The sequence below is a fragment of the Trichomonas vaginalis genome, chromosome III (assembly GCF_026262505.1).
Source record: "Trichomonas vaginalis G3 chromosome III, whole genome shotgun sequence".
Lineage (NCBI taxonomy): Eukaryota > Parabasalia > Trichomonadida > Trichomonadidae > Trichomonas > Trichomonas vaginalis.
This window is the reverse complement of record NC_067205.1, coordinates 15,371,474-15,393,203: the sequence shown is the minus strand read 5'-3', so window position 1 is coordinate 15,393,203 and position 21,730 is coordinate 15,371,474. Positions and strand designations below refer to the sequence as shown.

The window sequence follows — 21,730 nt, the reverse complement described above, 5'->3', positions numbered from 1 at the left end:
TTTTAAGATAACTATACTTTTAGAAGCTGTTTTTATTTTTTTCACCGGGATTTTATTAATTTAATTCTTTCAAAATTTGAATCTTATTGTATATCACCGGACTATGATCATAATAGAGTTGCAATCTCTAATTATAGCCACATTAGTACTCGTGGGTCGATATATCATGGGAGATACAAAATTATTTGAATTTTCTTTTATTTTTTTAAAAAATATTAAAAAAAGTAAATAAATAACTAACAACACAGCATCACTTTTCGTAAAATGCTTTAATCCTAGTCCTTTTTCCCCTTAATTTTTCAATCTCTCCCAGGTTGAAATTTATTCCGGGAATTTTTAAAGATGCTTGGTCAACATAAAATTTCATTAAATCTTCCACAGGAGTCATAAACTCTGAACATTTGAAGCGAGCATGAACTGCATCATTCAAATTTTTAAGAAGATTTTTGTTCGAAAAGTGATTCAATACGGCGATTACATGAATACAAGGTAATCCGTATAATTCGATGTGCTTACATGTGCATGAATATTGTGAATCTGACATAATTTTTACGCAATATGTATAGCGACCAAAAGTTGCATAATATAATTATTGAATTGGATCATATAATACCGAGCTAAACATATCTGAATGTTTCAAAGTTTCATTTAGATTTTTGATAATATTATCTGATTTAAAATCACCTGTTAAAAAAACATTTTTAACAAGATTGAATTCATGTTCAATGAGACGGATAATTAGTTCGGCGGGTTCATATGTATCCCATTTATCTTTAATTTCGGCATTAAGGGATTCAATAAGAGATGTTGTGAGTATGCCAGCGGTGTAGTCAGCGAATCCTTCAAATGGGTTAATACTATCTAAGTACTTAAAGAGATCCTGATTATTTTCGCGGTTTGGATATTCCTCTTGTAAACGAGTTTCTAACTTTTTAATCAAGTCAATTCGTTTTTGAGGATGGTCTGCGTAAGCGACTTCAACAATTTCGGAATAGACATTGATGTATTCCCTTTTTGTTGCAAAATGACGTAAGCAAAATTTATGATCGCAAGAAAAGCCTGATTCTCTAACAGCAGCTATAATTGCCGGACCTTGATCGGAATAAATATTCTTGAATCTGCTTGGTGGAATAAAAGATTTCAATTTAGTGAGCATATCCTTAATTGTTATCGTATTTTCACTAACAGACCATGCAAATGCAATAGGGATAAGTCTATTATTTGGTGCAGGTGTACCAATAATGAGTAAGTTTCCTTTTTTAATACAAAATAAAAATGTTCCATCAATTTGAATTATTCCGCAAAAAGCTTGTGTTTGCATGTAAAAATGAGTTATTGGAGGAATTACAATAAATGAATAAATTTGAAAGTCTTTTGAATTTTCAGGTAATTCATCACCTTTCTTAAATGTATGCAATTCAATTTCATTGTTAACTTCTTTAACTAAAATCATTTCGCAGAATCCTTGTTCGATTTTGTTTATGATTGAAAAAATTGTTGAGAAATAATTGTAAGATTGAATTCTATCCCCCTTTGTGGTTCCTTTAAGTTTATTTACTATATTATGGAACATCGTATAAGTTGCATTGGGAATATTCAATTCTTTTGCAAAAATTTCTTTGCATTGAGGAACATTATCAGAATTTGCTAATTCATAGACTTTTTTTCCTGCTTGCAACTTAAGAATTTTTGGTATATTGTTACTCGGCTTGCATTGCTTTGCTCTATGCTCGTGTTTAATTACTGGAATGAAGAAAAGTTGACCATTTTCATGAGTCTTTACAAGCTCCATGCAAAATTGGCAGTTAGGACAACGAAACTTTTTTCCTTGCTCAAAATTTAATGGATAAAAAGAATTATATGAATCTTTTGCAATAAATATAGCAGCTTCTGTAGGATCTGTAAATTTTAATTTGCTATATCTTTCCTTGAGAATTGGAATTGGGGAATTTTCAGGTATTTCCATTCTATATTTCAATTTTTTACGAGAATTCAATTCATTTTGAATTAAATCAAGCATATCAGCTCCATCTCCTTTTTCTTCATCAACAATAGCTTGGATGGATACTGATATAGTTTGATTCTCTTCCACTATTGTCGGTTCGCTTTCCGACATGAGATAAAATTGAAGGTTTAACGTACTTTTGATACTCTGAGTTAAAAAAAGATTTTCTTAACATAATTTGATTTATTGGTCCTTAAAAAATTCTGATTCAAAATTGAATTGAATCGAACGAGTTTTCCTTTTGAGTCATTTCAAATATTCATGAGAAAGAAAAAAAATTCTAGCAATTTCAAATATTTTTGATTTGATTGAATTCAAAAGTGTCACAAATATTCAATGAGAAAGAGAAAAGAGATCGAATATGTTGTTTCTGAGCGAATAGTCAAGCAATATTTCGTTAAGTACAAAGATCAGCATCCGGAAAAAAATAAATGGGTATATCAAAATGAGATTCCGCAAGAAATATTTGAAAAATATCTAGAAACGAAGAAAACAGAAAATATTGATGAAATGTTACGCTGTACTCGAATTGTTCATGTTGTTGATCAAGATAAAAAAGAATTTTATCTTGAATTTTCAAAAAAAAAATCAAATTCATCACATATTAAACAAGAATCTAGATGAAGAACATCAAAAGGCTTATATAGATTATCTTGAAAGTTTACTCAAACTTGAAATAAAAAATAAAAATTAAATTAACCCTCGTTAGGATATCGTTGCAAATAAAGATTTATTTCTCAGAAAGATCCTGATTTTCTGATAAATATTCTGTTGTAACTTCTACAAGGTTTAAGATATGAAAAACATTTTTGAATATTTCATCGCTATCAAATCTGCGGAAACATCTGGAATATAATTTCAAATATTTGTGAAGATTTGAATTCTCAATTGCATAATTAATTAAAAATTCATGTGAATTTAAAAAATCGGTAGATTAAATTTGCATGGGTATAAGAGGAAGTACACAATAATACCCCTGAACTACATACTCTGTAAATGAATAGTGAGGAGAAAGACTTCGCAGAATTTCAAGTGTTTTTATGAATTCTAAAGCCATCTCAGATGTTATATCGACTGCTTTATAAAATAAAACTATAAATTTGAGAAGATAAACAAAATCTTCGTTATTTATAATTGAATTCACGTCATTAAAAAAGTTGAAATAATTTGATATTAGTATATCCGAACATGGAAGAGCAGTTGCATATCCTGGGTAATATTTTAATAATTTTGTAAAGAAATTTGCAATTGCATAAGTTGAATATTGATTTTCGTACTCAATAATACTAGAAAAAATTTCTTTCTTGAGTAAAACTGCGTTTTGGAAGAATTCAACGTCAAGAATATTGTTTTTAATCAAAGCAATAAATGTATCGATGATATAGAGAGAATTGTCACTGCTGCTTATGAAACGTAATATCTCATCATATTGATCGGAAAATGTTGATAAATAAAGGTATTGTATGTTATCTAAAGCTTTAAAATGAATTAATTTTAATGAAAAAATGAAAAAAATCTTGTTAATATAATGCGATAAATATTCGAATAAATTTTCCAGTAGTATCAAATCTATTTGAAAGATATTCGAAGAAGTGATATTTTGAATTGTGAATTTTAATATTGTTTCATTTTGTGTAGATTGCTCGATAATGAAATGTATCAAAAGATTCATTGAATATGAGTCAATGGAAAAGCTTAAATCCTTAGGGATATCCAAAATAAATCTTAATAAAGAAGATTCGTCTTGAAAATTAGCTTCCGAAAGTTCTATTTCAGTCGGAGCTGGAAGATTCCGATCATTTATGAATCTCGAAACGACAGAAAATTTGTATTGTTTATATTTCATTATTCGAAATGATAAACTTCAAAATCTAAAATTTATTTTTTTACAATATATTTCATCCTATTGTCAAGGCTAAATTTTTCACCGGAAGTGTATCAAAAATTGATAAGATTTACGGTGATCTAATTATGACAATTCAATGCATCTCGTGATATAACGCAGATATAAACACAACTGATATTGCATAACTAATAATTGAGTCAAATAACTAAATTATGTGTTATATTTTACATATATTTCTTCAATTTTGTAAGAAATGGATGTTTAACACTAATTTTTTAAGGACTTCGACTTTAGCATCACATAAATATGTTATTTTCTATATTAAAACGTAATTTTGGTGGTCTTAGAATAGAAAAATATGCAATATTCGTGGAGATAATGAGGGTTCTTAAACATGTTCTTAAAAATAAATAAAATAATACAAATCTTTATTCAATATTTTGATATTGTTGGTCCTCTCTTTGTGAAAATACTTAACTTCAAAGAGTATTATGTTTTACCTAGTGAGGACCTTAAGTTTGCAAAAACATAATAAAAGTAAAATAAAAAAGATCGGATTTATCACAAAACTTTGAGTATTATAGGATTTAATATATTTTCTTAGTAGATTATATGATTTAGTTTCTTAAAATCTAAAGTATTTCTTGAGGAAAATATAAATTGAAATTCAAAAAGTAAAAAAAATGTAAACAAATCAAATTTTAAATGGACCAAATGTTGATTTTTCATTCGTTTTCTCATTATCGAAAAAAATTTGGAAAGCTAAGAAGTCAATAACAAGTTATATAATACAACAAAACCCACTCGGATATGTTTTCATCAAATAGTCTCCTAGATTTGTTATGAAATTAAAATATCATGATATTTTAAGGGCTTTTGATTTCAATATTAGAATTATTCAGTTATGTCGTGCTAATATCAATTGCTTTATACAATTAATCGTTTACAAGCTGCAAAAATCGAACAATAATTTGACTTTGTAAAAAAAGTGCGTCATTTTTATTCGTTATACTTACAAAATGTAAACATTACGAGAAACATTTACATTTGTAAATGTAACAAGTAAATACATCAGATTTAAATTGTAAATGTAGTTTATCTCTCTCATCTCCTTTTTAAAAGGTATTACATACATACGAACGCATGGGTCACTCAATAATTAGCGTGATAATAATTGAGGATAGACTGTAATCGTAATTTTATTTTTGGACTTATATTTCGACATTTTGAAGTCGCTTGAAAGTCTTGCAAATGATTAAATTTGGAAAATTTGACCTAAGTCTGCATTATTTTGATGACTTAAACAATTCTATAAATCTGTTTTCCTAAAAATTTAAAAAGAATATAATTTCAATTTCCCTAAATTTATGTAATTCATATATCACCAAAATATTTGGACTGCATTTCGTTTGTCTGCACCTAATTAAGTCTAAATACCAATTAATTTTGGAGTTGCATTGCTTTTAATGTAAAAATGCACGTTTAGAAAAAGACGATAACGATTAAATTACAAAATCGATAACCTCTCAAATTTTGTCGGCTTCAATTCAATTTTTGATAAGTATATCAAAAACTTCATATTATATATTTATTTTAAAAACATATATAAATGGTTCACTATCTTTTGATTGAATAGTTATAAATTATTTTTTCATGATTCAATTTGTGATGATCTTTTTCTTGATATTTCCTTTATTAAATAAATGTGTGAATATAATTATTTGGGGAATTTTAATATTTTATTTAAGAAATTGTGAACATTAAAGTATGAAAAACATTCATAATAGACGATATTAAAAAAGATTTAGAATGTCTAACCAATGAATAAATTATGTAGTTTACTTTCAGAGAGCACTCATAAAACTTGAATTAATGTTCCATATTATCCTTCAACTTTATTGCATTGCTTTAGTGGTCGCTGAAATTCTAATCTTTCGCTACACTTCAACGGTTGAAATCCAAGGATTTCATGGTGAGTTCTTTGAAACAATGAATGTTTTATTTGCATGGTCAAGTGATCTTTTAAATTTAGGTCCAGCAATATATGCAATCATTAATACTCATCAAAATCGTCATATTTCTTTTTATATTGCAACAATAAATTCGAAACTTGTATCAAAATATAGAAAACACTTTTCCGCTCGTCCAATTAAGAATACAAAATTCTATATCGAAACATATAAACCCCAATATTTAACTCCTAAGATATTTCTGATTGGTTATGACACATATATTCGACTTCTTTTTCCGGACGCACATCCAGAACTTGAGAGGTTTTTACATTTAGATGGAGATGCATTGGTGGTCCAAAACATAGATGAATTATATGATTATGATCTTAAAAATATGTCAGGAATTATAGTTAATGATTCGTGTAGTCGGTGTGAAGGATTCACTAGCTATTTCAATGCAGGTATTACTTTATTCAATAGTCGCAAATATGTCAATGAAAAATTTTTGAAACAAGCCGAAGATTATTTAAAATGGCTAAAAAGCGTCAAGAAGTTTTGCGGCTGTTTGTTCATTGCCATGTGCATAGTAAATGTGGACCATCCAAATCTGTTATGGTCAATTTGAGATTGTGTCCTTTCTTATTTCCGTCTTGTATGGCAGCAAGTACTCCCATGAAGCCTTCTTTGTTCTTTCCTTCGTCAAAGTTTACTGTAAAGGTTCGACCAGATGTAATTTGACTTCTAACTTCACGATACTTTTCATATGCATATCTTGTTTCTTTCCATGTGGAGCAGTGTGCGTCTTCACCTTTTCCTTTTTTCCTTTCTCAAAGGATGCAATTGTTCGTCATGTTTCCAGTAGAATCTGGCAAAGCCGTCATGTCCTTCAACTTAGGGTTCACTAACATCGAAAGGCATGTCCATAAGACGTTCTTCTTCTAACCTCTCTAGTCTGTTGGATTAATTGGCACGTGCTGTTTCCAAATCCATTTCGTAGCGAAGAGACAGACAATTTGTCATAGACTTTATGGGTCTTCCCTTCCTATATTTAAACTTCTTCGAAAACTCTCCAACCATATCTTTGCAACTCTGCTTTTATTCTAGCAGATTTTCTATCCATTCTATATGGGGCATTTTTATAAAAATAAAAAAATATTTTTTTCTTTACTTTACATAACCACCTGCTGCCATAAGTCTTTGACGCCAACCCATACCAGCTAATGAAGGTTACTTGGTTTTAGTTTGGAAACTAAACTTTGGTTTTGGTTTATCTTCAGTTTTTGGTTTTTCTTCTTTCTATCGGTTTTCGTCACTTTTCGGTTCCTCGGTTTTACCCCACCTGCAGAACAGTTGTGTCGTCAACATCTTCATAAATATCATATGCCATTTTTTTTGTTTTTCCTTTCAACTTTTGGTTTGTTTTGTAAAGTTTAGAATATTTCGACTCTAAGTCAATGAGATGTTCTATAATGAACTGTTGGTCAGTGAAGTAAACTTTTCCATCTGTTGTCTCGAAGCTCCTTCAGACTTCAAATATTTTATTTGTGAGAGTCTGTTTCTTTTTTGAGATACTAGCCGTTCCATTTCTATGAAAAGTGACTTTATAGTTAGGGTTTGTATTTCCAGACCTGGCACTTTCTATTATTGAATTTTTTCTCTTCATCTGTAAGTTCTTTGACAGGTTTTGACAAATGGTTCTGAACTTTTTGTTTGTGGTGTCAAATCTACCGTTTCAACTTCTTCGGTCATTTCATCTCAGTAAAAAATTTTAGTTTGGTTTTGTTTTCAACTGGTTGTTTAGGTTTTTTAAGTCGGTCTAAAACTTCCTGAGGTATAGGAAGAACTTGACAAACACGGTGTGTAACTGCTGGAAGTCGACAAATCCATCTTGAACCCATTGTGTCTCAATGCTGTATTGTTCATTTCATCTCAGTAAAAAAATTTTACATTCCCCACGTTTGAGGTGGTTGCGGTTGGTTATTGTTTACCCATTGTTGTGCATGTTATATCCTCTGTTAAAGATCTTTCACCTTGGTCCATATAGTGTCCTGCTTGGTTATAGTAGTCATTTGCTTTGTTATAATAGTTTCCTGCTTGTCTTCCTACATTGTCCATCCATCCTTGAACTTTTCCTCTTGTTTCAGGATGGAATAAGATTTGTTGCATCTCGTGCTACATCCCAACCTTTCTGTACAGTTTGTATAATAGGTTGTGCTTTCTCTTTAAGTATACCTAATGTACTCAAAATCTTCCTTCCAATTCCAAATGCACCTCTAGCTATTGTTCCCACTGCGGGCAAAAATCGGATGCAACTCCTGCTAATGCGCCAAATAAACCCATTTCTTATAGGTAAAAAATGACGAATCCAAACAAGGACCCCTATGTTTCTAAAGCGACAAAGAAAGCACTCATGATAAAACTCTTTAGTTCAACACCAAATGCTTGGTTTATGGATATCTTGGAAAACATTCCGAGGTATAGAGAAGATGGACCACCATACTGGCTAATATTTGTTGGTCAAAACACAAGATACTGTGAAGCCATACCATTATGGTCCAAAAATATTTTAGATGTGAAAACTGCTTTGACAATATTCGTTGACAAATACCATCCAACAAAACTGACATCTGACTGTGAAAGTTCTTTCAAATCAGATGATATTAAAAACTATCTGCGTTCAAAAAATGTAAACCAATAATTTCATTGTCGACCAAAACCATTCTGCTCTTGGTGTCATTGACGGTTTGTATAAAAAATATTAAGAGACTTAAACCAACCACAAGGTGGTGAAGCAAATGAAATGTCATATGACGACAAGTATAGACACTTCTCCATGGCAAAGATGAGACAAGTTTTAAATATTTACAAATAACCGTAAACAAAAAAGGTTTGGGAAACCACTCCCCCGAAGAAATGAAAAAACAACCCTGACTTAGAGAAAGACTATATATTTAATAATTTAGTCAAAAAGAGACAAACAAGAAAGAATGCCGGGCTTCAAACTTCGGAAGGGTGACAAAGTAAAAATAGAAATACCTAAACGCGACCCATATGAAAATACTATTGACTATGACAACAATGGGAACCCGACAGGTACTCACATTCGTGTTCGTAAAAATAGAAGAAAGTATACAAGAGAATATTATGAAGTTTTAGGCAAACATGGCAAAATGTACACACTGCAAGCAGAAGATAAAACTACTATTGTCAGACCTCGTTTCAAACTTGTCAAAGTTCAAGGTGGTATACTTTCAAAGACAGTTCCTAACAAATATAAGACAACTCCTGACGAATATGCTAAAGAAGTTGAAAATGACGACTAAGCATTTCTATACCATGCGTAAACTGTCATGTAAGGTGGCATGTATTCTTTACTTTGTCCCTGTGTATGTGTATATCCTGTAACGAAATGTGAATGGATTCCTCTCCCTGCGTGTCATCCCAGTAACAATTTATAGCAAACTTAACGTCCTCTTTAACATCATATCCTTTACCTTTTGTCATTTCTCTCCAATCCCAATATCTATTGCTTATGCCAACCACCTCAGATGTAGTTAATCTTACGTAATGACTGTGTGCAGGTAAATTTTCACCTGAAATCGTTTTACTTCCACCTGTTTCCTTTGAAGAGTTTGCACAATACAAAAACCTGTCGACTATTTGAGTCCAAGTTCCAAAACCAAGTACTACTTCTGGTCTGGTAGAGTTCATTGACGTATAAATAGAGCCTATAGGATATAATGTTTGAAGTATTTCTGCTTTTAATGTTTGAAGCTCTGTTTTTGTCTGCTTTCTGTCATATAAATCTTGAGCAGTGAATTTAATATTATGTTCATCCTTCATGACATAAACATCTTTACATCTAATGTTTCTCATCGTCGTTATGTCGTCATCGATGTTAAACCTTGTGGAAAGTTAGGAGGTTTAAAATATAATAACATCCCCACCAGTTTCTTCAACCGTTCCTTCAATACTTTCTATAGCAACAGTTGTGAAGGACTTATGTGTATGGTTCTTGTCTGCTTTCTTTTCAAGGCTAACGTTTAAGTCTGTTATTTCAGAAGATGTATGTGTATGTCCAACGTCACTTTTCCTGTTTAAGGTTTCTTGTAAGTTTGTAATATTTGCAATAGTATGTATATGAGTCTTTTTAGAATATTCGTTTTCAGCTCTTGTCACTTCACTTGACATTTTATTGTCAACATATGTTTTGTCTGCTAGTTCAGGATGAGTATGTTCTTTTGTTGCATAAGCATTGTTAGCTCTTTCTTCTTCTTTTGCTATTGCATCGTCTACATATTCTTTGTCAGCTTTGTTGTCAACATCTGCTTTCAAAAGAAGTTCATTTATAGGTTTCTCGTTTAAAGTTCCTTTTGTTGGATTTATACAGACAGTATTGTTCTTCTTGTCTTGAAACAGAAACTCATCTGTTAAAGGGTTTAATGTCAGTTTTAAGTTTCCATCCTTCAATGACTCAGATATCTTAGAATAGTTTGAAAAGTTTGTTGTGTTCTTATTTAGAGCTTGCATAATGAGTTGTCGGTTGTGTTGTATTTCTCTCATGGAAGCAATATCTTTCGACATTTTTATTCTAGATAAAATATGCTTTCAATAGAAAAAGAAAATTCTAGAGTTGCTACAACTAAACCATTAGATGAACTTTTTACTAATGTCGGTCAAAAGTTTGAGACAGAGACCGTAAAGCATGAAGGCTATCGTTTTGACTACCCATTAAGATGGCTAAGAGACCCATCTGTCACAAAAGCTATTGGCTTTCGTAGAATGAAGTTTGTGTCTGTAGAAGATAAAAGTTTTCCATTTATTGTAAAGTTTCATATAGATTATATATCTGAAGGGAAACGAAAAATGTGGGGAAGAAATTGAGCTAATACAAGTTGACCTTTCATCTTCTCTACAGACTGCGTTAAAAAAATATAGAGAGATAAAATAAATTCATATGTATGCAAAATATGCTGATGAATATGCAAATACCGAGAGCACACTTTATGTGAGCATTGTATATGACAAACAAAATTCACAAGTGTCATTTCAAATCTACGAAAACAATCCAAATAAAGACGAACAAATATATACAGAATTCACTGCAATGTCATGGTATTATTTGCAAAGAATGTTAAATCAGAAAGTCGAACTTCCTTTAGCAAAATATTTACAGTCGATATGCAAGAGATGAACCATATTTATTTAAAGATGTTTTCGACCAAGATGCTATATTGTTCATTGCTTCATTTTCTGGCGCCCAAAACTCTTTCTTATGCTGGCAAATGACTTTTACGAAAACCTACAAAGTTATACGAACCACACAGTGGAAGTATTTCAGACTTTCAAGTATGGTTTACTACAGATGGAAGAAAAAGAATAATTCCATTATACCATACGTTTTACTTAGAACTTAGTTTCATATACAACTACTATCGAACGTAAAAAATATAATTTTTTAATATGGTTGAGGTGTTGGATTTGGTTGCCAACTTGACTGTGGTGCAGGTTCAGGCTGTGTATAACAGGAGCTTGTTCTTCTGGTTCAGGGTCTTTAGGTATAATACCAACAAACTGACCTACTCTTTTACCAATATTTTTGACTCCGTTCCAAATTCCTTTTCCTACGGTTTTTATTCCATTCCATATACCTCTTCCAACTCTTCGAAGAAGTTTCCAATACTACTGAAGAAACCCATTTTACTATATGTAAAAATCTAATGTCCGCCTAGTCTCTTACGTTTCCTGTTGAGTTCCATAGCATTCTTTAACTGGAGCTCATACATTCTGTTCTCCTCTGGTAGAAAACAATTCTGGGTCAACTCCTGTGTTCGCGTCATCTGCATAAAGTTGTTTATATCCCACTTCAGGGTTTGTATAAAACTCTTTCCATCTCATATTTGCATACCATGGTGGCAAACCTAACGCAGCGTCATTTGACATGGCAGTTTGCATTTGTACATCTGTTGGCACTTGACCATAGTTTGCCATTGCAGTTTGTATTCTAACTTCATTTGGAATATTTTTCCGGGTTTGGTTGTCCAGGTTGCTGTGCATTCGCTAAGTTCTGTGCGTCCATTTAATATTAGATAAAAATATCTCTTACGAGTACATATACTGAACATTTGCAGCATTGGTTCATCTTCATATTCTCTGTACTTTTCTGCCCGTCAAATAAATAAATGACACAATGGGAAAAAACCTAAAACAAGTAGTCCTATTTCAAACCACATTTACTTACTAATAAAATTTCTTTATTGTGACACTTTCTCCAGTTTATAGGACCTCTCTCATATTCTATCTTGTCATTATATAAACCATAGTCATGTATGTCCTCTAACCATCTCATAACGGTTTCCAAACCACTTTTTATCGGATGTAAAGTAAAAGCATGGATGGTTATGTATAACGTCTAAAGTTTCTAAAGAGTCTCTCAAAGTCCAGTCTACTTGGTATTGAAAATCCCATGTGTTATAGAACGGCGGGTCCACTATAAAGAAAACATTTTCCTTGTCTTTATATTTTTCATACAAATCTGTCCAATGACATCTCACAAACTCTATACCCTCAATATATTTTTCTATGTCCTCTTTGAAAACATTTGTATAGTTAAGATATAAACTTTTGACATAAGTGTTTCAATGTCATGAACTCTTTATAGCACCACTATTATAATAGTCTAGCAGATATACTATTCCAGTCATATATTTCTGCTTTTTTCAAAACCTCTCTCACAATATTTTTCTTATCTAAATGGTATACGTTCCATCTTACCTATAGGTATCTTTTCTTTTAACTCTTTCAAATATATTATGTGTCTGGAATATGTTTGAGACGGTCCATATAGTTGTCGAAGTCATTGCATATAATCTTTGAGTCTGGGAATATTATATGGCACAAATGGGATATATAAAACTTCCACCGAACAAATCTACAAATGTTAGACCATTCGGTAGTTTCTTAAGTTCTCTCAATATAATATCTTTACATCTACTCTTATTTCCAAAGAACGGTAACGGGTGGTTTTGTAAAATTCATTTATATATAATAATAAAAAATGTTTTTACCCGAAAAGTGACAGAAAAATGACAAAAACATGAAAACATATATAATTTGTGAAAAGCAACACAAAAAGTGTCATTTAAAAAGTGACACCATTAATATGATGTAAATAACAACGGTTTTGGTTTTGTCACCGGCTGGTCGGCTGGGTTCGGTCCTCCTCTTGGGTCTTGGGCAAAATTCTTAGGGCTAGGGGCACGAAGTGCCTGGAAGCCCCACTACCTTTTTTTTTTTTTTTTTTTTTTTTAAAAAATAAACTATAAATTTGAGAAGATAAACAAAATTTCGTTATTTATAATTGAATTCACGTCATTAAAAAAGTTGAAATAATTGATATTAGTATATCCGAACATGGAAGAGGCAGTTGCATATCCTGGTAATATTTTAATATAATTTGTAAAGAAATTTGCAATATGATAAGTTGAATATTGATTTTTCGTACAATAATACTAGAAAAAATTTCTTTCTTGAGTAAAACTGCGTTTTGGAAGAATTCAACGTCAAGAATATTGTTTTAATCAAAGCAATAAAATGTATCGATGATATAGAGAGAATTGTCACTGCTGCTTATGAAACGTAATATCTCATCATATTGATCGGAAAAATGTTGATAAATAAAGGTATTGTATGTTATCTAAAGCTTTAAAATGAATTAATTTTAATGAAAAAATGAAAAAAATCTGGTTAATATAATGCGATAAATATTCGAATAAATTTTCAGTAGTATCAAATCTATTTGAAAGATAATTCGAAGAAGTGATATTTTGAATTGTGAATTTTAATTATTGTTTCATTTTGTGTAGATTGCTCGATAATGAAATGTATCAAAAGATTCATTGAATATGAGTCAATGGAAAAGCTTAAATCCTTAGGGATATCCAAAATAAATCTAATAAAAAAGATTTCGTCTTGAAAATTAGCTTCCGAAAGTTCTATTTCAGTCGGAGCTGGAAGATTCCGATCATTTATGAATCTCGAAACGACAAAAAATTTGTATTGTTTATATTTCATTATTCGAAATGATAAACTTCAAAATCTAAAATTTATTTTTTTACAATATATTTCATCCTATTGTCAAGGCTAAATTTTTCACCGGAAGTGTATCAAAAATTGATAAGATTTACGGTGATCTAATTATGACAATTCAATGCATCTCGTGATATAACGCAGATATAAACACAACTGATATTGCATAACTAATAATTGAGTCAAATAACTAAATTATGTGTTATATTTTACATATATTTCTTCAATTTTGTAATAAATGGATGTTTAACACTAATTTTTTAAGGACTTCGACTTTAGCATCACATAAATATGTTATTTTCTATATTAAAACGTAAATTTTGGTGGTCTTAGAATAGAAAAATATGCAATATTCGTGGAGATAATGAGGGTTCTTAAACATGTTCTTAAAAATAAATAAAATAATACAAATCTTTATTCAATATTTTGATATTGTTGGTCCTCTCTTTGTGAAAATTAGGGCTGTACAAGATTTAAAAAAAACATTGCCGGGTTACCGTAGAGGCCTAAAAAAATCGCGCCTCGGCGGCAAGCCGCTCGGCATTAAGAATGCGCATCTAAAATTTTTATATGCCTTCTTTCTTATTATTTTCCCTTCCTTTTTTTCTTTTTCTTTTTTCCCTCCTCTTGCTCTCATTTACCTTTTTTTTCCTTTTCTTCATCATTTTTCAAAATTTTAAATTTTTATCAAAAATCTTGCCTATAAAAGCAGACTATGGAACCTTTTAATGCCTCTTAATCAATATTATACAGCATAAAGCATATTAAATGAAAGTAATTACGTATAAATTTATTTTATTATCTTATTTATTAATTCTTTAGCATGTATTGTTTAATATTAACTTTTCTGTACATTAAATATGATATCTCCAAAGTATGAATGCCTTGTAACGAAACGAAAACTTAATTTTATGTTGAATATTTGTCACAAACATTAGATTATTAAAATATATGTTGGATATCCTTAGTATGAGACTTCATGACTCTTGTAGTCTAACGTGAGCTTTGGATTGCAAGCTCTGTGGTTAACGAACATAAATAATTGTAAAGTTTTCAAATTTTTCATCGTTCTATCAGCATCTATTTTTCCTTTAAAATAATATATTTGTTATGAATACAATATTTAGTAATTTTTTTATTTCCATAAATTCATTCAAAATTTCAGAAAAATTAATTTCTATTCATATTATTTCAGCTTCAAAACACTTCATTCTTATAGATTGTTGATTCACTAAAGTGTGATACTCAATGTCTTTATTTCAATGAAAATTGTTCTGCAAATTTATTTCACTTTTGACCTCACTTTTTCCGTAATTCAATTTTTTACGTTTAATATTTTAGATCTTCATAATATCATTTTGAAAAATTAACCATATAAAAAAATCAAGTTAACAATTCACTTTTTCCGTAATTCAAAAATCAAAAATATAAATAATAATCTTTTTTATCAAATATTATTATTATATTCTATGAAAAATGAGGTCCGGAAATTTTGCGGATTCCCGTAACTCAATTTACGGAAAAGTGCAGTAAACTATTCAAAATACGGAAAAATTGGTGTAAACTAATGATTTTACGGTAAAATCACGGAAAGTCCCGGAAGAATATATGGGCCATATGAAATTATACAAAATGAATCAAACGCATTTTAAAAGATTGTTCTGTGTATTATAAATGCTATTCGCAGATTATTAGTTGAAGAAAATTACCAAATTTTTGCGATTACAAAAAATGATTTACAAGCATAGTTTTTATAAGGCGGTTTAAAAATGGAAGAAGAGGAAGAAGAGAAACACGAAGAAGAGGAAGTTTGGGCAACCCTTGTTGCCGATGACACTTACGAAATTTCCCAACCCTACCCATACCAAATCCGCAACAAGGAGACAGGCAAGGTTCTTACCCCAGTCCTCAACAACTTGGGACACTTGAACCTTAACCTTCGGAATCGCGGTTCAATCTCCATGGGCAAGCTTGTCGCAATTCAATGGGTTCCAAATCCAGGCAAGAAGACGAAGGTCAGACACATTGACGGTGACAAGCTCAACAACCGTAAGGAGAACCTCGAGTGGTTCTAAGAGTAAAAAAATTTTATTTTAGGGGGAAACCCCAAGTAAATTTAGGCGTTTATTTGGATAAGTATGTGAAATTAAGGTCAATTTGCAAAATTAGTTCCCGACCTTTGAATTGGACTCTTTCGTCATCCCAGTTGCGTAGGAGGTCGTCCCAGAGAAGTTGGTAGAATTGCCAATCCAAGGACGATTTGTCCTCCCAGGCATTGAGGATGTACTGCTCGTAGAGTCTCATGACCTCTCCCTTGCACCAGACACCCTCTCCCTTGGAACGTAAGGCTTCTTCGAAGTGCTCGAATGCGATTGGCTGCGTGACCATCCGAAATGACACTTTTTGTCCGTTTGGTCAATGTTCGTGTCTCGTGCCATAGTCGACGAAAATACAGACAAACAGGTTATATATGAGTTTGAGACCAAGAATGGTGTAACTCGACCTGTCCGATTCAAAGACTCCGAGGGCGACCATGAAATTAAACGGAAATTACCTAGGAAGGAATATAAAATGGACTGGTTGCCACCACCTCCACCTCCACCACCTTTACCTGTTCCTCAAGTAAATAAGCCTTTCCCGTTCCCAAGAATTCCCACATTTTAATTCAAATTCGAATAAAAACGTTTTTATTTCATGCAATGTTTTATTTCTGTGCCGTCTTCAAGTATGCCCCAATATTTCCTTTTCGATATTACATGAACTTCGGAAAATACCTTGTCTAGCTTAAAACAGCCCATCTTTTCACCGACCATTCCCATTTCAATGAGTTTGTTATAGCCTTCTTCGTTCGTCATGAGTGCGTCAATGTTCTCATAGTAAACCACAACTTTGGATTTGACTTCGGAGAAGAATTTGTTGTAGTTGTCAAGGACTGCCTTTGCGAACTGAGGGTAAGACCAATGTTCGACAATAGGTTTTAATGTGGTTACTAAGCCACTTTGACCTTGAGTGAATTCGTACTTCAAAACAAAAGGAGAAAACCTTTCAACAAAGTTGTCGACCTTCTCATAATGTTTACTCTTCATCTCTTGAGGTTTTTTAATGGAATATCCCCATGTCGAATTCATAAGCAATTTGAGTGTCATTGCAAGTTTGGGGTTTGAAGCTTTCCTAATATCATACAGTTGTTGTATGACTTTTCCAACTGTATAGTTCCTTCCCGGGAACTCACCATCTTCGTTTGGAATTCCAGTCGGAATATATTGGACAAACCTCATGTATGCAGCGTTAAGGTCGACATAGTATATCTTTTCGTTTGAGTCGAACTTGTCGCAACCAATTGGTCCAGTTTGTGGAAATTCAAGTGAGTCTCTTATCTTCTGAGAAACTTCTCCTGTTATCTCATAAACATCGTCGAAGCAACCTGTTTCATATAAAACCTTCTGACCTAACTCAGATGCTCTCCAATACAATTTGACGTCAATTGGATGTCTCAATGGAAGTTTATTTATAGCATCTTGAAGTTCTTGCAACCTCATTGGAAGTTCTTCTGGTTCAGGTTGGTATCCGAACAATCCAACTCCTTGTGGAATTGTGTACTTCTTTTGTACTAGAACTTTGTCTGGAACAACTTTTGGTCTTGCTAACAGTGAAAAGTTTGTTTCGTCTTTTGGTACAAAAGTTTCTGTCAGCTTGTCATCTGGAATTGGTTCCAACAAACCTTTCTCGAAAAGAATGTTTACAGCTCTGACAATGTTGCACTTGCCTTTTCCGAACAATGGGTTTGTAAGACTTTCGTTCAACATGAAGTGGTTGTGGACAATTACAATCTTCAACCATGGTAAATTGAACTCAAAACAATAGTCGTCATGTGAAGAACCTTTAGCTGTAGGTATGTTGACTCGGATATTGACATTTGCCAACGGTGCAATTTTTGCCAATTGACCTCTGAGCATGTACCTTGTCTTCACACATGACTCAAGATACTTCATCTTCTCATCTGTAACAAGACCAGAGTTCCTGAGACATGTAAGAATACAAGGTTCGTTGACAATTGTTTCAATTGAATTGTAAATTCCATACCTTGTCAAGTCAATGTCAGACTTATTTATGAAGGGGAAGTATCCAGCATGTTGTCTGACTGCTTGAGGGTTAGGTTGGTACCATTCGAACTTGACACTTGCAATTCCTTCAATTGCATTCAAAATGTCTGAGTCTGAGTCAACCATTTGTTCTCTCTTTGTAGTCTTGAAAGCGTCAAGAAGTTTTGCGGCTGTTTGTTCATTGCCATGTGCATAGTAAATGTGACCATCCAAATCTGTTATGGTCAATTGAGATTGTGTCCTTTCTTATTTCCGTCTTGTATGGCAGCAAGTACTCCCATGAAGCCTTCTTTGTTCTTTCCTTCGTCAAAGTTTACTGTAAAGGTTCGACCAGATGTAATTTGACTTCTAACTTCACGATACTTTTCATATGCATATCTTGTTCTTTCCATGGGAGCATGTGCGTCTTCACCTTTTCCTTTTTTCCTTCTCAAAGGATGCAATTGTTCGTCATGTTTCCAGTAGAATCTGGCAAAGCCGTCATGTCCTTCAACTTGAGGTTCACTAACATCGAAAGGCATGTCCATAAGACGTTCTTCTTCTAACCTCTCTAGTCTGTTTGGATAATTGGCACGTGCTGTTTCCAAATCCATTTCGTAGCGAAGACCAGACAATTTGTCATAGACTTTTATGGGTCTTCCCTTCCTATATTTAAACTTCTTCGAAACTCTCCAACCATATCTTTGCAACTCTGCTTTTATTCTAGCAGATTTTCTATCCATTCTATATGGGGGCATTTTTATAAAAATAAAAAAATATTTTTTTTCTTTACTTTACATAACCACCTGCTGCCATAAGTCTTTGACGCCAACCCATACCAGCTAATGAAGGTTGACTTGGTTTAGTTTGGAAACTAAACTTTGGTTTTGGTTTATCTTCAGTTTTTGGTTTTTCTTCTTCTATCGGTTTTTCGTCACTTTTCGGTTCCTCGGGTTTTACCCCACCTGCAGGAACAGTTGTGTCGTCAACATCTTCATAAATATCATATGCCATTTGTTTTTGTTTTCCTTTCAACTTTTTGTGTTTGTTGTAAAGTTTAGAATATTTCGACTCTAAGTCAATGAGATGTTCTATAATGAACTGTTGGTCAGTGAAGTAAACTTTTCCATCTGTTGTCTCGAAAGCTCCTTCAGACTTCAATATTTTATTTGTGAGAGTCTGTTTCTTTTTTGAGATACTAGCCGTTCCATTTCTATGAAAAGTGACTTTATAGTTAGGGTTTGTATTTCCAGACCTGGCACTTTCTATTATTGAATTTTTCTCTTCATCTGTAAGTTCTTTGACAGGTTTTGACAATGGTTCTGAACTTTTTGTTTGTGGTGTCAAATCTACCGTTTCAACTTCTTCGGTCATTTCATCTCAGTAAAAAATTTTAGTTTGGTTTGTTTTCAACTGGTTGTTTAGGTTTTTTAAGTCGGTCTAAAACTTCCTGAGGTATAGGAAGAACTTGACAAACACGTGGTGTAACTGCTGGAAGTCGACAAATCCATCTTGAACCCATTTGTCTCAATGCTGTATTGTTCATTTCATCTCAGTAAAAAATTTTACATTCCCCACGTTTGAGGTGGTTGCGGTTGGTTATTGTTTACCCATTGTTGTGCATGGTTATATCCTCTGTTAAAGAATCTTTCACCTTGGTCCATATAGTGTCCTGCTTGGTTATAGTAGTCATTTGCTTTGTTATAATAGTTTCCTGCTTGTCTTCCTACATTGTCCATCCATCCTTGAACTTTTCCTCTTGTTTCAGGATTTGGAATAAGATTTGTTGCATCTCGTGCTACATCCCAACCTTTCTGTACAGTTTGTATAATAGGTTGTGCTTTCTCTTTAAGTATACCTAATGTACTCAAAATCTTCCTTCCAATTCCAAATGCACCTCTAGCTATTGTTCCCACTGCGGGCAAAAATCTGGATGCAACTCCTGCTAATGCGCCAAATAAACCCATTTCTTATAGGGTAAAAAATGACGAATCCAAACAAGGACCCCTATGTTTCTAAAGCGACAAAGAAAGCACTCATGATAAAAATCTTTAGTTCAACACCAAATGCTTGGTTTATGGATATCTTGGAAAACATTCCGAGGTATAGAGAAGATGGACCACCATACTGGCTAATATTTGTTGGTCAAAACACAAGATACTGTGAAGCCATACCATTATGGTCCAAAAATATTTTAGATGTGAAAACTGCTTTGACAATATTCGTTGACAAATACCATCCAACAAAACTGACATCTGACTGTGAAAGTTCTTTCAAATCAGATGATATTAAAAACTATCTGCGTTCAAAAAATGTAAACCAATATTTCATTGTCGACCAAAACCATTCTGCTCTTGGTGTCATTGACGGTTGTATAAAAATATTAAGAGACTTAAACCAACCACAAGGTGGTGAAGCAAATGAAATGTCATATGACGACAAGTATAGACACTTCTCCATGGCAAAGATGAGACAAGTTTTAAATATTTACAATAACCGTAAACAAAAAGGTTTGGGAAACCACTCCCCCGAAGAAATGAAAAACAACCCTGACTTAGAGAAAGACTATATATTTAATAATTTAGTCAAAAGAGACAAACAAGAAAGAATGCCGGGCTTCAAACTTCGGAAGGGTGACAAAGTAAAAATAGAAATACCTAAACGCGACCCATATGAAAATACTATTGACTATGACAACAATGGGAACCCGACAGGTACTCACATTCGTGTTCGTAAAAATAGAAGAAAGTATACAAGAGAATATTATGAAGTTTTAGGCAAACATGGCAAAATGTACACACTGCAAGCAGAAGATAAAACTACTATTGTCAGACCTCGTTTCAAACTTGTCAAAGTTCAAGGTGGTATACTTTCAAAGACAGTTCCTAACAAATATAAGACAACTCCTGACGAATATGCTAAAGAAGTTGAAAATGACGACTAAGCATTTCTATACCATGCGTAAACTGTCATGTAAGGTGGCATGTATTCTTTACTTTGTCCCGTTGTATGTGTATATCCTGTAACGAAATGTGAATGGATTCCTTCTCCCTGCGTGTCATCCCAGTAACAATTTATAGCAAACTTAACGTCCTCTTTAACATCATATCCTTTACCTTTTGTCATTCCTCTCCAATCCCAATATCTATGCTTATGCCAACCACCTTCAGATGTAGTTAATCTTACGTAATGACTGTGTGCAGGTAAATTTTCACCTGAAATCGTTTTACTTCCACCTGTTTCCTTTGAAGAGTTTGCACAATACAAAAACCTGTCGACTATTTGAGTCCAAGTTCCAAAACCAAGTACTACTTCTGGTCTGGTAGAGTTCATTGACGTATAAATAGAGCCTATAGGATATAATGTTTGAAGTATTTCTGTCTTTAATGTTTGAAGCTCTGTTTTGTCTGCTTTCTTGTCATATAAATCTTGAGCAGTGAATTTAATATTATGTTCATCCTTCATGACATAAACATCTTTACATCTAATGTTTCTCATCGTCGTTATGTCGTCATCCGATGTTAAACCTTGTGGAAAGTTAGGAGGTTTAAAATATAATACATCCCCACCAGTTTCTTCAACCGTTCCTTCAATACTTTCTATAGCAACAGTTGTGAAGGACTTATGTGTATGGTTCTTGTCTGCTTTCTTTTCAAGGCTAACGTTTAAGTCTGTTATTTCAGAAGATGTATGTGTATGTCCAACGTCACTTTTCCTGTTTAAGGTTTCTTGTAAGTTTGTAATATTTGCAATAGTA

At 32.6% G+C, this 21,730-nt stretch overlaps 7 protein-coding genes and 1 pseudogene across 8 annotated transcripts, besides 5 other annotated features; 2 read left to right on the top strand and 6 right to left on the bottom strand.

Annotated features, from left to right (window-relative positions):
• Positions 1-176: 176 nt before the first annotated feature.
• Positions 177-2,307: a mobile genetic element.
• Positions 1,190-1,792, bottom strand: TVAGG3_0706760 (uncharacterized protein; the record flags this gene model as incomplete). The annotated part of the gene is made up of 1 exon (XM_051243602.1): positions 1,190-1,792. A coding segment is annotated over one exon (603 nt), but the record flags the coding sequence as incomplete, so codon positions are not given.
• A 2,890-nt stretch (positions 2,308-5,197) lies between the features above and the next one.
• Positions 5,198-5,374: a mobile genetic element.
• A 968-nt stretch (positions 5,375-6,342) lies between these two features.
• Positions 6,343-10,195: a mobile genetic element.
• Positions 9,123-9,646, bottom strand: TVAGG3_0706730 (annotated as a pseudogene). Its single transcript has one exon. A coding segment is annotated over exon 1 (524 nt).
• A 4,153-nt stretch (positions 10,196-14,348) lies between the features above and the next one.
• Positions 14,349-14,537: a mobile genetic element.
• Positions 14,538-15,660: 1,123 nt separating this feature from the next.
• Positions 15,661-15,966, top strand: TVAGG3_0706700 (HNH endonuclease family; the record flags this gene model as incomplete). Its single annotated transcript, XM_051243601.1, has 1 exon — positions 15,661-15,966. One exon carries the CDS (start codon positions 15,661-15,663, stop codon positions 15,964-15,966), a length of 306 nt encoding a protein of 101 aa, XP_051090188.1.
• Positions 15,967-16,015: 49 nt separating this feature from the next.
• Positions 16,016-16,279, bottom strand: TVAGG3_0706690 (uncharacterized protein; the record flags this gene model as incomplete). Its single annotated transcript, XM_051243600.1, has 1 exon — positions 16,016-16,279. The coding sequence occupies one exon, from the start codon at positions 16,277-16,279 to the stop codon at positions 16,016-16,018; it is 264 nt and encodes an 87-aa protein (XP_051090187.1).
• A 30-nt stretch (positions 16,280-16,309) lies between these two features.
• On the top strand, positions 16,310-16,555 carry TVAGG3_0706680 (uncharacterized protein; the record flags this gene model as incomplete). Its single annotated transcript, XM_001285459.1, has 1 exon — positions 16,310-16,555. One exon carries the CDS (start codon positions 16,310-16,312, stop codon positions 16,553-16,555), a length of 246 nt encoding a protein of 81 aa, XP_001285460.1.
• Positions 16,556-16,576: 21 nt separating this feature from the next.
• Positions 16,577-21,730: part of a mobile genetic element that runs on past the window's edge.
• Positions 16,579-17,241, bottom strand: TVAGG3_0706670 (DNA/RNA polymerases family; the record flags this gene model as incomplete). The annotated part of the gene is made up of 1 exon (XM_051243599.1): positions 16,579-17,241. A coding segment is annotated over one exon (663 nt), but the record flags the coding sequence as incomplete, so codon positions are not given.
• Positions 18,763-19,347, bottom strand: TVAGG3_0706660 (phage tail repeat-like family; the record flags this gene model as incomplete). Its single annotated transcript, XM_051243598.1, has 1 exon — positions 18,763-19,347. One exon carries the CDS (start codon positions 19,345-19,347, stop codon positions 18,763-18,765), a length of 585 nt encoding a protein of 194 aa, XP_051090185.1.
• TVAGG3_0706650 (uncharacterized protein) lies at positions 19,539-19,940 on the bottom strand (the record flags this gene model as incomplete). Its single annotated transcript, XM_051243597.1, has 1 exon — positions 19,539-19,940. One exon carries the CDS (start codon positions 19,938-19,940, stop codon positions 19,539-19,541), a length of 402 nt encoding a protein of 133 aa, XP_051090184.1.